General features: G+C 45.1%; 1 protein-coding gene across 1 annotated transcript in view; it reads right to left on the reverse strand.

Annotated features, from left to right (window-relative positions):
• Window positions 1–16,754, reverse strand: part of LOC122552376 (uncharacterized) — a 372,305-nt gene that overhangs the window by 11,238 nt on the left and 344,313 nt on the right. The window contains exons 58-63 of the mRNA XM_087983386.1: window positions 12,719–12,772; window positions 11,152–11,259; window positions 8,709–8,762; window positions 8,158–8,193; window positions 7,995–8,048; window positions 5,970–6,219 (exon numbers count right to left, since the gene is read on the reverse strand). Coding sequence (XP_087839512.1) covers window positions 5,970–6,219; window positions 7,995–8,048; window positions 8,158–8,193; window positions 8,709–8,762; window positions 11,152–11,259; window positions 12,719–12,772 — 556 coding nt within the window. The remainder of the gene's footprint in view (window positions 1–5,969; window positions 6,220–7,994; window positions 8,049–8,157; window positions 8,194–8,708; window positions 8,763–11,151; window positions 11,260–12,718; window positions 12,773–16,754) is intronic.

Here is a 16,754-nt window from a genome sequence, read left to right on the forward strand (position 1 = left end):
ACCACGTTTTGACCTGGACTGTGCGATCTGAAAGGCTGCTGACTGAACATTCAGCAATAAGTTTCAAAAACAGGGCGGGGGGGAGGGGGGGTAACACTTCAAAACTATGGAGAACACGAATTTTGAGCAAAGTAGATCATTCAGCCCTCACCTCGCACCCCCTTTCACTAAACCCTGGCCTGCTCCAACATTTGATAAGATCACGGCTGACTTAACTGTGGATTCCACCCACGGTTCCAACTTTCGACACAAGAACTTGCCACACCCTCACCCTGGATGGTCCAGTACAGCTACAACACTGGCCCTTGCCCTGCACTGACAATGTGGGATATGACCCAGGTATACCCTGTCCACAGAAAGCAGGACAAATCCAACCCCACAATTGTCTACTTTCAACCATAGGGAAGGCGATGGCCTTGTGGCATTATCGCTAGGTAAAAACAACGACTGCAGATGCTGGAAACCAGATTCTAGATTAGAGTGGTGCTGGAAAAGCACAGCAGTTCAGGCAGCATCCGAGGAGCTGGAAAATCGACGTTTCGGGCATTATCGCTCGCCTATTAATCCTGAACCCCTGGTAATGTCCTGGGGACGTGGGTTCGAATCCTGACACGGCAGATGGTGGAATTTGAATTCAATAAATATCTGGAATGAGCAGTCTAATGGTGACCATGAATTGATTGTTGGAGAAACCCATCTGGTTCACTAATCTCCTTTAGGGAAGGAAACTGACATCTTTACCCGGTCTGGCCTACAGGTGACTCCTATATGATCCACTTGATTTCACCATCTCTTAACTAATAAGAAATACATGTATTAAAAGTAATAAAGACTGGCCTGGCCAGTGATGCCTATATCCCGTGAATGAATATAAAATACAATCAGCAAAGCAAGGGAAGGGGCACTTACTCAGCACTAACTTGTTCTTCAGTTCTAGGTGCGGGTTCCACCAGGGACACTCTGCTCCTGATCTCATTACTTGAACAAAAGAGTTGAATTTAAGAGGCGAGGTGATTGTGATTATGTGTGATACCATGGCATCATTTAATTGAGTGTAGTGGCATCATGGACCCCTAACAAAACTGGAATGAGGAGGGAGGGAAGGAGAGTGGGTGGAAGCGAGTGGGGAGTAATGCCCTGCTGGTCGCATTTATACCTGGTCAGAAGTCAGACAACACCAGGTTATAGTCCAACAGATTCATTTGAAATCAGCGCTTTCAGAGTGCTGCGCCTTCGTCAGGTATCATCTGATATCTGATGTTGTACACCCCAGTCCAACACCGGCACCTCCACATCAGAGTTATACCAAACATAGAATTAACACTTTGTGTCAAAAGGTCTTCTCCAAATGCCATTTGTCCTTTATGACTGAACGAGTTTCGAAGAAGCGTCACTGTACTCGAAACGTTAACTTTGTTAATCTCTCCTCAGATGCTGCCAGACCTGCTGAGACTCTCCAACATTCCCCGTGTTCATTTCAGGTTTACAGTATTCTTTCATTTTAGTGTCTGGTTGGGTTTATTTCTCAATTTTGATATTTTAAATTTAATCTGAATCGCCTGCTTCACCCACACCCAGCATTTCACTTTCAACACCACCCCTCCCTCTCCCCCACCCCATCCCTCCATAATCCCTACCCACCCTCTCTCCCCCAATGTCTCCCTTCCCCACCCCCATTCCTCCCACTCTCTCCTTCAAGCCTTTCAATCATTCCCTCTAAGCACCGATCCAACTCCCTCTTAAATATTACAATCTTATAAATATTACAATAAATTACAATTTACTCCGCAGCCACGTCAGGAATGATTAATAAATTTGCAGAATGGAGTCGAGGAGAGATGTTTGATCTCAACCCCTTATTATAACTTCACAAATGAATTAGCAAGTGAGAACATTTCAAGGGAAAGATAACTTGACTGATGGTTGGTATGTTACCAAGCCTTGGTGTCAGACATGAAACCCAGAGGCGTAAATGCTCTCAAGTAACCGTGACAACTCAATCACAACAACCTTTGAGGTAGATGAACATTTCTTTTGTGTGTCTTTTTATACGATCCCATGAGGCTAGGATCAAAGACAAAGGAGGGAAGTGTATTTCCAATTGATACAGCCAATGTGTCAGTCAGACAGACCAACAAGCAGATACCTTAGAAAATTGTACAGTGGGGAAAATAATATATCCTGTTCATCACCACAGCAATGTTTTTACAGACCAAATGTTCAAGTCGCATCAATGGACTGAAATCGAGCTTTCAAGAGAGCTCAGAGGGGGCTTGAGAGAGGAGATTAAAATGCTGAAGAGTTTAGATAAAGGGGAACGTTGCTAGTCAGAGATCACTGGGTTTGGAGAGCAGGTTTAAAATAATTGGTAAAGGAGCCAGAGAAGTGAAAACAAGGAATAACCATCAATTGGACAATGGCTGATTAGAATCTTAATTACTTGAAGAAACAGAGTGGAGGGCATGTTCCTATCTCCATCGATTGTGCTGAGGTGGAGATGGTCAAGAGGGTCAAGTTTCTAGGGGATATGATGACTAACAATCTGTCCTGGTTCACCTACATTGACATTATGATCAGGAAAGCACAACAACTACTTAGGAGGCTAAGGAAATTCAGCACTCTTACCAATTTTTATAGATGCAACATAGAAAGTATCTTACCCGTATGCATTGCAGTTTAGTACGGCAACTGCTCAGCCCAGGACCATGAGGAACGAGGGAGAGTTGTGAACACAACCCAGTCCACCACAGAAACCAACCTTCCATCCACTGACTCCATCTACACTTCCCACTGCCTCGGGAAAGCAACCAACATAATTAAAGACCCCTCGCACCCTGGTTATACTCTCTTCCAACTTCTTCCATCAGGCCGAAGATACAAAAACTTAAATACATGTACCAACAGACTCAAGAACAGCTTCTTCCCCGCTGTTACAGAGTCAGAGATGTACAGCACAGAAACAGACCCTGTGGTCAAACTCATCCATGCCAACTAGATATCCTAACTTAATCTAGTCCCATTTGCCAGCACTTGGCCCACATCCCTCCAAACCCTTCCTATTCATGTACCCACCCAGATGCCTTTTAAATATTGTAATTGTACCAACCTCTACCAGTTCCTCTGGCAGCTCATTCCATACACACACCACCCTCTGCGTGAAAACATTGCTCCTCAGGTCCCTTTCAAACTTTTTCCATCTCACCCTGAACCTATACCCTCTAGTTTTGTACTCTGGGAAGGAGCTGCCTGGAGATGACAGAGTCCGTGGTCATTTCCAAGAGGTGAAGTATTTGGAGGAAAAAAATCGAGGGTGTGGAGAAAGAGCAAAGTGGTTGAACGGTTGCTTCCTGAAAGAGCCAGTGCACATCTAATGGGCAGAATGGTCTCCTTCTATGGCGTAATGGCTTTGTACTGATTGTAACAAGGTCGGTCAGTTGCACCTCAGAGAATCTGAGTTCCCTGATTGGGGCTGTTAATCTAGACCAATCAGGGAGCCTGGTTAACATTAAAAGGGTGAGTATCAGGGATATGGAGCCCCAATAATACCTGACTCAGAGTTCTAGTCAAAGACAATGCATTTGTGAATAAGGGCCGATTGCTGATTGGATGCAGCCTTGGAAGAGTTTTTTTCAGGTTGATGAGTTCATGGCACCAGACCTTTGTACAGCATAGTAGGTCTGAACAATGCGTCGATTTATTTGTTGGAAGCCATGGGTTGTTTTGCAGCTCATCGATCGAGCAGTTGGTTAAATGACCCATGTGGTTAAATGACCAACCACATTAGTTACGTGCCAGCTGTAAGAATGCCACATGACCCACTGACCATCACTTCCTCAGCTCAATCCAATGACCACAACATCAGAGGCTGTTGCTGGACACCAGCAAAGCCAGCCAACACCTTTCGGGAAAGGCATCGGAGACAACACCAAACAGGGCGGAGAGGGATTTACAGGGAACAGGTTTAGCTACATGGTAACACAGAAGCAGAGTCTTGTTGAAGGGAACAGACAGAACATCAAAGCCTTTAATCCTTCATCCATCAGGTAAGAATTTTTCAGTCTGGAGGCCTATGACCAGTGGAGTGCCACAAGGATTGGTCCTGGGTCCTCTACCTTTCGTCATTTATGTAAATGATTTGGATGCGAGCATAAGAGATACAGTTAGTAAATTTGCAGATGACACCAAAATTGGAGGTGTAGTGAACAGTGAAGAGGGTTACCTCAGATTACAACAGGATCTTGATCAGATGGGCCAATGGGCTGAGAAGTGGCAGATGGAGTTTAATTCAGATAAATGCCAGGTGCTGCGTTTTGGGAAAGCAAATCTTAGCAGGACTTATGCACTTAATGGTAAGGTCCTAGGGAGTGTTGCTGAACAAAGAGACCTTGGAGTGCAGGTTCATAGCTCCTTGAAAGTGGAGTCGCAGGTAGATAGGATAGTGAAGAAGGCATTTGGTATGCTTTCTTTTATTAGTCAGAGTTTTGAGTGCAGGAGTTGGGAGGTCATGTTGCAGCTGTACAGGACATTGGTTAGGCCACTGTTGGAATATTGCGTGCAATTCTGGTCTCCTTCCTATGGAAAGAAATTGTGAAATTTGAAAGGGTTCAGAAAAGATTTACAAGGATGTTGCCAGGGTTGGAGGATTTGAGCTATAGGGAGAGGCTGAACAGGCTGGGGCTATTTTCCCTGGAACGTCGGAGGCTGAGGGGTGACCTTATAGAGGTTTACAAAATTATGAGGGGCATGGGTAGGATAAATAGACAAAGTCTTATCCCTGGGGTCGGGGAGTCCAGAACTAGACGGCATAGGTTTAGGGTGAGAGGGGAAAGATATAAAAGGGACCTAAGGGGCAACTTCTTCACACAGAGGGTGGTACATGTATGGAATGAGCTGCCAGAGAAAATGGTGGAGGCTGGTACAACTGCAACATTTAAAAGGCATTTGGATGGGTATATGAATAGGAAGGGTTTGGAGGGATATGGGCCAGGTGCTGGCAAGTGGGACTAGATTGGGTTAGGATATCTGGTTGGCATGGATGGGTTGGACCGAAGGATCTGTTTCCATGCTGTACATCTCTATGTCTCTATGACTCTAATTGAATGTGTGTAAATTGTTGTTCCCTTTGAAATTTGGAATTCTTGCTTGTGTCCTGATGAGTGTAAAGTATAAAGCTTTGATGTCATGTCTGTTTTGACAGTGATGTTCAAGGAAGGGTTTACTGCTGAGAACCCTACCTGTCATCAAACAAGGTGTGCAGCGGAGCTGATGAGACAGTGCAATACAAAATGTTATGGACCAACCAAATCACCTCAAAATATTTTAGGAAGGTAGCCTAGACCCTAATCTTTTCTTATTTTTAAGGCAACTGTAAGGTGTCTGTTCCCATGTGATGTAACTGGTCAAACTACTTGACATTAAATAAAGCACAATTTCTGTAAACACTGTAATTAAAATATAACCAAAGAAAGAGGAATTTAGAATAACTTAAGTCTATTGGAAAACTTAACAGAATAATAGATACAGTAACTATTACTAATGAACTGGTCCAATCTAGTAACATCCCATAATACACCCCTTGGCAAACAGGCAAACTCAGAAAAACAGATTTTTTCTCACATGTAATCCAACAGTCCAGCTTTTGGCTGTAAATGAAAAAGGGCAAATAGCTTTCACCTATTCAAGCCCACAACAGCAACTGTTTAAAGCCCTAAACATAAAAACAGAAAATAAACCCTTAGAAATCCTGGTCTGTGAGAGCTGGTCACACCCAGCTTCTATTATTCCAACTTTTAAAAAATAATTCCAAGATGTCACAAGATGTTCACTGCTTTTGGTAGACTGCTCATCACCTCTGCCTTACAAACTCTCTTCAAAATAAAACCAAGACAAAGTAATCTCTTAAAGCCACAGCATTGTCACAGAGAAAGAGAGCTTCATGTATTGAAGAGTTTCCCTCCGCGTTAACTTACCGTCCTTGAAGTGTGGATGACAGAGTTGGAGCTCCTTACAAGTTCGGCCAGGGTTACTCTGCGTCCCCACTGGACGCCTCATCTGCTCCACCTCATCTTTCAGTGACGATAGGGCGCCGAAGACCTCCTCCATCCCTTCTGTGTAGTCAAGGGGACTCCCCCCGGCATTGTCGGCTTGCTCAGTCTCAACATGCCTTCTTGTCTTTGACCTGTATATCGGCAGCGGCTGTATTATCTCAGCTGGTGGACCCTGGCCAGGACAGAAACATGTGACAGACAACATTGAATGCAGAGAAGTGGGAAGTGATAGATTTTGTCAGGAGACTGAGGAGAGGCTGAATACAAAAACTGATATCATTCTGAAGGAGTTGCAGGAGCAGGAAGCACTGCGGTCATTCACACACACATCACTGAAGATGGTAGGATGGGCAGCATGGTGGCTCAGTGGTTAGCATTGCTGCCTCACAGTGCCAGGGACCCAGGTTCGATTCCAGCCTCTGGCGACTGTCTGTGTGGAGTTTGCACATTCTCCCGGTGTCTGGGTGGGCTCCCTTCAAGTGCTTCCACTTTCCTCCCCCAGTCCAAAGATGTGCAGGTTAGGGTGGATTGGCAAGGCTAAATTGACTATGATGTGCAGGTTAGGTGTGTTAGCCATGGGGAATGTAGGGTTACAGGGATAGGGTGGGGGTTAGGTCTGGCTGGGATGATCTTCGGAGGGTGAATATGGACCCAATGGGCCAAATGGCCTCTGTTCACATTATCATATGGTAATGTGATAATCTGTGAGAGGTTGAGAAAGCAGTTGATCAGGTATATGGGCTTTATAAATGCAGGAAGTTACAATGAACCTTCATAAACCACTGGAATGGCCATGTCTAATTCTGGGCACCACACCTTTGGGATATAATTGCATCTTTAAATACCATGTTTACTGGTGAGGTGCTGGAATATGGGGTTACAATACATTGATGTTTGATAGCTGGAGTGAACAGGATGAGCTTAAGAGGCTGCTCCCATGTTTTAACTCTAAGACTCGCTACGATAGAGATCACAGAAAAGATTCAGGTGAATGGTCTCAGCAATGAGAGACATCAGAAGCAGTGACTGACTGGTTAATGGTGAGATGGTCCAGATTGGGCTGCTCCCGAGGGTAGAAAGGTGGACAATCACAGGACACTGGCATAAAGTAATGGCCATAAGAAACAAAGGCAACTCAGAGAAATAAGTTTTCTTTTTCTGATCATTCACAGGGCATGGACATCCAGCATTTATTGCCTGTCCCTAGTTGCCACATGAGAAGGTGGGTGGTGAGCTACCTTCTTGAACCGCTGCAGTCCACCTGCTTTGGGTTGACCCACAATGCCCTTAGGGAGGGAATTCCAGGATTTTGACCCAGTGACACTGATGGAACGGTGATATATTTCCAAGTCGGAAAGGTAAAGCTATAAGCAATTCGTCAATCTTTGAAGATTTCCCAGGAGTAACAAAAAATTCGGTATGGCCTTTTTGTCACCTTGCAAAAAATGCTCAATTATTGAAAGTCCAAACTATCGACTGGATTGTGTGGTTCAATGGTAGTGTCCCTACCTCTGGACTGTGAGGCTTGGGTTCAAATCCCAACTCAGGGATGTGATGGACACAGCAGGTGTTTGTAGCCATCTGATGAAGAATGGGCATCTAATGATCTCCAAATGGACAAAAAAACTCTAAAATCCTTATACATTTCTGGGACTATTTGATGGAAAATGGAATTGGAATAGTGAGGTGGTCAGTGCAGAGTCAATGGGCTGAAGGGCCTTTGTCTGCACTGTACACCCTCTATCGCCTACCAGAAAGGTCTACGCCCAGAAGGGTATCGCCAACACGTGAAGTATTTGGGTGGCGATGCCAGTTCCACCCACTGTGACTCAGGAAGAGCCCGGGTACCTATCACAGCTCCCACTCCCACTGCCCACTCCCCAGCCCACCACATCCCTCCTGCGTTCCTCCAACTCCCCCACCCTGTCAACAAGAAACAATGCTTACAGGTGGACCAGGGAGGCCTGGGGGTCCTGTGTCACCTTTGAATCCCATTGGTCCCTGCAAAGGAGAGAGAGAGCACGCGATGGTCAGTACAAGGACCAGGAATGGACAGTGCACAAATTCATCCATCATGGAGACCAATGAGATCGTCAGTCAAACTACTTACTTCAGAACCCTTCGAACCTTTTGAACCCTGTTGACCCTGAATCAAACAGAACAGGGAGGAAGACGTTTAGTCAATAATTAATTCGGAAAATCAATGTTCCAGAATATTCCTGCGCTAAGTACAATCGAGACAACTTAATGTTCGTGGGATGCTGGCAGCAATCTTGTTTCATTCATTGTCCATCTCTAAGTGCCTAGAGGGTAGTTAAGAGTGAACCAGATGACTCATACATGGGCCAGAGCAGGTAAGGATGGCAGATTCTCTTCCCTAAAGAGGAATTAGTGAACCAGGTGGGCTTTTAAACAATAGCGCATGGTCCCCATCTGGCCATCCTTTTATGGAATTCTAATTCCTCCATCAACCTGGTGAGATTTGAGCCCGCGTCCCCAGAACATGGGGTCTCTGATTTACCAGTCAGGTGACATTGCCACCCACCTCCCCACCTGAGGTCTGAGGTAAAAGCAGAAAGTTGGGGAGTGGGCAACGGAAGGGAGTGGAATGCAAAGTTGGTAGATCAGCATTCTGAGGGAGACAAGAGTCTGTCTACTTACTGGTAAACCAGGAGATCCAGGCGGGCCTATGGGACCACTCAAACCTGCAAGACCCTAAAACAGGTAGAAAAAAGGTTAAGTTATGAATCAAATCACAAGCTGAGGTAGTATCATCTGTGGGACCGCTCAAAGATACTTGCAAAGATAAACTGAGAGCTGACAGTAAGACCGGCAGACATTTTGGAACTTTATTGCACATTATCTCCCTCCTTGAGGGAGCTGAACTGCTTGACTCTCTCCGAAACATAAACTAGATACTTTGCATGAGGAGAATGTATTGAGGAAGTCGTCTTCAAGACCAGAAAGCACATAAAGCATAGTCTACACTCTCTGAACACAGCAGTGAGCAGAGGAGAACTGGTGCCCAAACATAGGTCATTGCCCTCAACTGAATTGGTATCTCCTTATCGATCAGCCCTGGCCGTTCAACCCTCGTTTCAAAGCTTGTATTTTATTTTTCAATTGGATCCTAAGTGTAAAGAGAAAAGGGGGAAAGAGAAACCGAAAAGGGAAACTAGGAAAAGCAGGTGACCCTTTAAGGTTCCTAGAGATATGAAGACTGAACCTGAGGTTGGAAACTGTAGTGATTGGAACCAGGTGGACCTTATTGATTGGGATTGTTTGTTTGGGTCAATCAGGGAGCCCTATAAACAGAATACAAACTTTCATGTCTGCACTTATATCTGGATATACATCTCAGCTTATAAACGATCTGTAGTGCAACAAAAATGCAGCCTTTAGCACAGACATATTTATTTTGAAAAGTTAACAATAACTGTGAATATTATCATTGCCTATTTGAGACCTGCATTGATTTGATACCATGCTTTACTCGGAAGATTCCACTGTCCAGTGTGTTTCTTACTTGACTTTAATTGGAACATATTGTTATTAAATTAATTTATCCACGTTTTATATTTATATTGTATTAGACCACCTTATTTGTAGCAACTTGTTGGATATATGCATTTCCTGTAAGTTGTTGAGGAGCAAGAGCGAACATTTTCATTGTGCAATTTAAGATTCATTAAAAGTTAAATGCATAAAAGAAATAAACAGCATACATTGAATGTATTCAAGAAGTGGCTAGATGTGGCACTTGGGATGAATGGGATCAAGTTATGGGGAGAAAGCAGGATTAGGCTATTGAGTTGGGCGGTCAGCCATGATCGTGATGAATAGCAGAGGAGGCTCATAGGGCCGAATGGCCTCCTCTTCCTCCTTTCTCCTATGTTTCTATGAGATTCAGAATCTCCTCACTTTAGGGACTGACTCTGAGCTGACTGGCCATAGTACTGTGCACAATTAAATAAAGGGTGACTTGGGATAGCAGCCCATGTGCAGCTATTTCAGAAACCAACACTTCTGGGGAAACAAACTTGCTGTAATGTATAAAGAGGAATAAAGAGGACAGAACACTGCCCCAGTTCAGGTGTAGCTGATGAGTACAGTGGTGCAGTACAAGGAGACTGATGAAGATAAAGGTCGCTACCTGAAGCTGTGAATAGGCAAAGATATGGTTTCCATTAATTGAAGATAATGAATGGATTAAGATCATCCAGAGCACCATAGGCAGAGTAGAGGAGGCTCTGTGGGTGTGTGTATTTCTGCTGTTGATTGTCTATGGATTATAGGTCGGTTTGTGCTTCTATCAGCTGGGAATTGGGTTATATCCTCGAAGAGGAACTGAAATTCTTTATGAGGAAGGCTGAGCTATAAAGGACCATATGATTGTGATTGATGATTTCTACACTGAGTGAACTGTCAAACCATTCCATAAGGTCTGCCTTAGTTGTACCTGGCATTTAATATTTGTTCTATAGTTTATGAGTGACTTGCAATTTGCCTGTCAAATAATTTTTAAAAACTTAGGTGGAGTCTGGGTTTTAGAGTAAAAGAAGGTTTAGATATTTTTTGATGTATGCTTGTTTGACTCTTGTAAAGTTAAACTTGTTCTGTTTTAAATGGTAGAAGGTTTCATTCTTTCAATAAATAACTGAGATCTTGATATTTTCTTTTTGAAAAGTATAGTTACTCAAAGTTTGTGAGAAGATTTGTAGCTCGGGTGCTCATTGCTGTGGTTCTGTTCGCCGAGCTGGAAGTTTTGTTGCAAACGTTTCGTCCCCTGTCTAGGTGACATCCTCAGTGCTTGGGAGCCTCCTGTGAAGCGCTTCTGTGGTGTTTCCTCCGGCTTCACAGGAGGCTCCCAAGCACTGAGGATGTCACCTATACAGGGGACGAAATATTTGCAACAAAAACTTCCAGCTCAGCGAACAGAACCACAGCAAGTATAGTTACTGCTCTGTCCCAGAATGCAACACTCTCTAGAAGCAGTTAGCATCAGTGGTTCTCACTCCCAACAATATCAGGGGATATTTCCCGGAGAATAAAGGCCATAGGTCTGAATTATTAATTGCAATCACTGTGTGCTGCTTGTACTAACCACATCCCCCTTGGTGCCTTGTACCCCTTGGATTCCTGGAAGGCCACGATCTCCCTTCTCACCCATCTCACCAGGAGGCCCTATTAAACCGATTAATCCAATGTGCCCCTAAAGAAGTGAAACAGGGAAGAACAACATGAGAGTGAGAACATTGCCAATGCACCAGTCGCCATCTGAAATGCTTGGAGCTCAGTGAGTTTCCCACGTGATCCTGCTCAATCACCAGACTGATTCTCTGATGAACTGACCATCCAGTTCACTGCGGCTTTTGGTCACTTTCACTCGGAGTTATGGCAACTCGGAATTCCATCACAGGATATGTTTTAAAACAGCAACCGTCCCTCCAACATTATCAGGGTAGAAAGTGGGTTCCTTTGGAGTAACCTTGAGTTTTTCAGTTACTGCACTTGGTGAAGCCCTTCAGTGGTAATCAATGAATTAAAATGTGTGTGTGTGTGTATACATGTGCGTGTGTACATGTGTGTGTGCGTTTGTGTGTGTACGTGTGTGCGCGAGTGTGTGCATCTGTTTGCATGTGTGTGTGTGAGAGAGAGTATGTGTTTGAGAGAGTGTATGTGCGAAAAAGTGTGTGCATGTAAGTGAGTGTGTGTGTGTGTCTGTTTGTGGATGCACGATTAGGTATGTGCACATGCAAATGTACTTAATTGCATATTTGCTTATGTTTTTACATGTGGTTGCACGTGCATACGCGGGTGGTTTGTATGGGTGTGTGTATTTTCGTGTACATATGAGCATGTGTGTGTGTGGTTTTGTGTGTGGGTGCATGTACAGTGTGTGTGTGTGTACAATTGTATAGGTCTGGGCAGGATTTTAAGGGACCGGGGAGGGTAACTGCACACTTCTGATCATTTCCAAACTCATCAACTGTAGACGGTGGTTAGAACAGCAGAGGATTATCCCCCACCCCTCAGTGGATCAAGCAGCACCAGAGCTCAGCAATGGGACCACAGGAGATCCAGGAAGATCCTCAATGGGATCTGGATGCAGCCAAGTGCTAGGTTTTTAAAGCAGGAAGGCAGGGGATCGAGGAGGGTCAACGAAGTAGGATTTGGAGGCCAGATGGGGAAGAACAAAGATGGGGAGGGTAAAGGGCTCCCCATGCCATGTCTCCCATTTGCCAAGAGAACAGCCTTCATATTCCAGCCCATCTGCCACTATTTAGTGTGTTACAGCTGTGGAGGGGGATTGAGGGGCTGAACAGGGGCAATAATTAGCCACTTAGGACCCTCAAGATGCCAGAGTATTAATACACAGGCCAGTGCCACTCAACATCATGGGGAAGAAGTTGCTGGGCTGGGCAAGATATAGGTGGGATGGCCATTTGACAATCTTATGTGCTGCTTTCCCCCTGGCCAAACCCCCCCCCCGAGGGACCCCTGTGTCCACATGTGTATCACATCACCACTGATGGTCATTCAGACAAGCTGGGGTAAATGGAAATGTGATTCCAGAGTCCAGTGCAACAACTGAAGACATTGGGAAAAAAAAACAGGCAATTGTTTGTCATTGGCCCAGCATCTCTCCAACAGGCCTGAAGTTTACCCACCTTGTCACCTTTTAATCCTTGAACACCCCGGAGACCAGGCATGCCAGGAGGACCCTAAGCAATGGAAGCAAACAGAGAGTTAAACAATTCAAGGCAAGCAACTCACACATACACACACACACAGACACACACACACAGACACACACACACACAGACACACACACACACAGACACACACACACACAGACACACACACACAGAAGTGGTTACTAGATGTTCCTTGTCTCCCTCTGGAGCCTGACAGTGAAATGGGCCGGATTGGGTGAGGGGTTGTGGGGGGGGGGGGTTCTCATTCTGACACTGAAAGTTTGATTTGGAATCTCGAACTGTTTCCCCATGGCTATGACTGCTGGATGAACCCCCCTCCACAGTCAGACACTGCCTCCCTGCAGAACCTTGGCAGTTCATTCTGGGGTCACCAAGACAGAGAGGCATTTCTGTTCAAGTCGGCTGTGTGGGTGGCTGAAGCTACGGGTAGACCCATCACCAGACTGGCAAATCTCCAGCCAATGCTCCTGAAATTGGCAGGAGGGTTGAATCTACATGCGTCCAGTGTGGAACACACGCACTCATTTTAACAATTACTGCCTTCAGAAGCAGAGGATGGGAAGGGCAGGCAGGGGATCCAGGAAGCACAGGCAGATGGACAGTTGCGACAGATTTGCTTTGTTAGAGAGAAATGATATTAAATCAACAGCAAAAATTGAAGTTGAAAAGCATAGAATCTGTGAGGGTTGAGGAACCTCAAAGGAAAAAAAGACCCTAAAAGGAGTGGGGTACAGGCTTCCTACCAGTAGCCAGGGTACGGGGAAGAAAATAAAGCTGGGGATGGAAAAGACATGGGAGGAAGGCAGCATTACAAAAGACACAGGGACTTCAGCATGCAGGTGGACTGGGAAAATCAGGGAGATGGTGGATCTCAAGGAAAGTTAAAAATCACACAACACCAGGTTATAGCCCAACAGGTTTAACTGGAAGCACTAGATTTCGGAACGCTGCTCCTTCATCAGGTGGTTGTGGAGTATAAGATTGTAAGACACCGAATTTATAGCAATCAGGTTACAACGGGATTTAGACCAGATGGGCCAATGGGCTGAGAAGTGGCAGATGGAGTTTAATTTAGATAAATGCGAGGTGCTGCATTTTGGGAAAGCAACTCTTAGTAGGACTTATACACTTAATGGTAAGGTCCTAGGGAGTGTTGCTGAACAAAGAGATCTTGGAGTGCAAGTTCATAGCTCCTTGAAAGTGGAGTCGCAGGTAGATAGGATAGTGAAGGTGGTGTTTGGTATGCTTTCCTTTATTGGTCAGGGTTTTGATTATAGGAGTTGGGAGGTCATGTTGCGTCTGTACAGGACATTGGTTAGGCCACTGTTGGAATATTGCATGCAATTCTGGTCTCCTTCCAATCGGAAAGATGTTGCGAAACTTGAAGGGGTTCAGAAAAGATTTACAAGGATGTTGCCAGGGTTGGAGGATCTGAGCTACAGGAAGCAGCTGAACAGGCTGGGGCTGTTTTCCCTGGAGCGTCGGAGGCTGAGGGGTGACCTTATTGAGGTTTACAAAATTATGAGGGGCATGGATAGAATAAATAGGCAAAGTCTTTTCCCTGGGGTCGGGGAGTCCAGAACTAGACGGCATAGGCTTAGGGTGAGAGGGGAAAGATATAAAAGAGACCTAAGGGGCAACTTTTTCATGCAGAAGGTGATATGTGTATGGAATGAGCTGCCAGAGGATGTGGTGGAGGCTGGTACAATTGCAACATATAAGAGGCATTTAGATGGGTATATGAATAGGAAGGGTTTGGAGGGATACGGGCCTGGTGCTGGCAGGTGGGACTAGATTGGGTTGGAGTATCTGGTCGGCATGGACGGGTTGGACCGAAGGGTCTGTTTCCATGCTGTACATCTCTATGACTCTAATTCATGGAATGTCTACAAGATGTACTTTGGAGCATCATGGGGGTTAGACACCACTAGGGAACAGACAATTCCGGATTTGGTGATGTGTAATGAGGCAGTATTGATTGGGGAGCTGAAGGTGAAGGAACCTCTGGGGGACAGTGACCATCACATTATAGAATTCACCCTGTGGCTTGAGACGCTAGGACCAGATGTAAAGGCATTACAATTGAGCAATGAAACTACAAAGACATGAGGGAGGAGCTGGCCAGAGTTGATTGGACAGGGAGCCGAGCAGAGAAGATAGTGGAGCAGCAATGGCAGGAGTTTCTGGGGTTAATTCGGGAGGCATAGCAGCAATTCAGGGGAGGGCGAGGTAACTACAGCTGATAAGGGAAGCCAGGGACACCATAAAGTCAAACGTAAAAGCATACAATGTGGTGAAAATTAGTTGGAAGCCAGAGGATTGGGAAGACTTTAAAAACCAACAGAGGATGACTAAAAAAGTCATAAGGGAGAGAAGATGAAATTATGAGGGTAAGCTAGCAAGTTATGTAAAAGACGATTGTAAGAGTTTTTTTTTAGAAATACAAAAGGTGAGAGAGAGATAAGAGTGGGCATTGGACTGCTAGAAAATAAGGCTAGGGAAGTAGTAAAGAAGAACAAAGAAATGGCAAAGGAACTGAACAGGTACTTTGCATCAGTTTTCAGAGTGGCAGACACCAGTAGCACACCAGAACTTCAAGAGAGGCTGGGGACAGAGGTGCGTATAATGGCGATCACTAAGGAGAAGGTGCTGGGGAAGCTGGTAGTTCTGAAGATAGATAAATCACTCAGACCAGAACCACAAGACATAGGAATGGAAGTAAGGCCTTTCTGCCCATCGAGTCCACTCTGCCATTTAATCATGGCTGATGGTCATTTCAACTCCACTTACCTGCACTCTCCCCGTAACCCTCAGACTACACCGTAGGGTTCTGAAGGAGATAACTGAGGAGATTGTAGAGGCATTGGTGGTGATCTTTCAGGAATCAGTGGAGTCAGGGGGGGTCCCAGAGGACTGGAAAATGGCTAATGTAAACCCCCTGTTTAAGGAAGGAAGGAAGGCATAAGCCTAATCTCAGTCGTTGGTAAGATTTTAGAGTCCATTATTAACAATGAGATTACAGAGTACTTGGACGTGCATGGTAAAAGAGAGTTGAGTCCACATGGTTTCGTCAAGTAGAAGTCATGCCTGAAGTCAAATCTATTAGAATTCTTTGAGGAGAACCTGTGGATGTGATCTATTTGGTATTTCCAGAAAGTCTTTGACAAGGTGTCACACAGGAGGCTATTAAATAAGAGCCCATAGTGCTAGGGGCAGGTACTGGCATGGTGAGAGGATTGGCTGACTGGCAAAAGGCAGAGAGTAGGGATAAAGGCAGCCAGTGACTAGTGGAGTCCTACAGGGGTCAATGTTGGGACCACAACATGATACATTAACAATCTGGACAAAGGAACTGAGGGCGTTGTAGCGAAGTTTGCAGATGTCACAATGATAGATAGAGAGAACAGGTGGTGTTGAGGGAGGTTGTAGAATGATCTGGACAGGCTAGGAGAGTGGGCAGATGAGTGGCAGATAGAACACAGTGTGGGGAAGTGTGAGGTTATTCACTGTAATAGGAAGAATAGAGGTGTAGAGTATTTTCTAAATAGGGTAAGTCTTCGGAAATCTGAAGCATAAAGGACTTGGGAGTCCGAGCTCAGGATCCTCTTAAGGTTAACATACAGGTTCAGTTGGCTGATGGAAGGCAAATGCATTGTTAGCATTTATTTCGAGAGGGCTAGAATATAAGAGCAGGGATGTACTGCTGAGGCTGTAAAAGGCACTGGTCAGATTGCATTTGGAATATTGTGAGCAGTTTCCGTCTCCTTAACTGAGAAAGGATGTCTTGGCTATGGAGAGAGTGCAACAAGGGTTGATCAGACTAATCCCTGGGATGGCAGGACTGACATACGGAGAGAGACTGGTTAGAACTATATTCACTGGGGTGCAGAAGATTGAGGTGGGATGATCTCATAGAAACCTATCAAAATACAGGGTTAACACAGGATGTTCCCAATAAGGATACCAGGGAGGCCATTTAGGACTTAGA

The sequence above is a fragment of the Chiloscyllium plagiosum genome, unplaced genomic scaffold, assembly GCF_037043375.1.
Source record: "Chiloscyllium plagiosum isolate Xiang-an unplaced genomic scaffold, Cpla_swu_hap1 HiC_scaffold_45, whole genome shotgun sequence".
NCBI lineage: Eukaryota > Metazoa > Chordata > Chondrichthyes > Orectolobiformes > Hemiscylliidae > Chiloscyllium > Chiloscyllium plagiosum.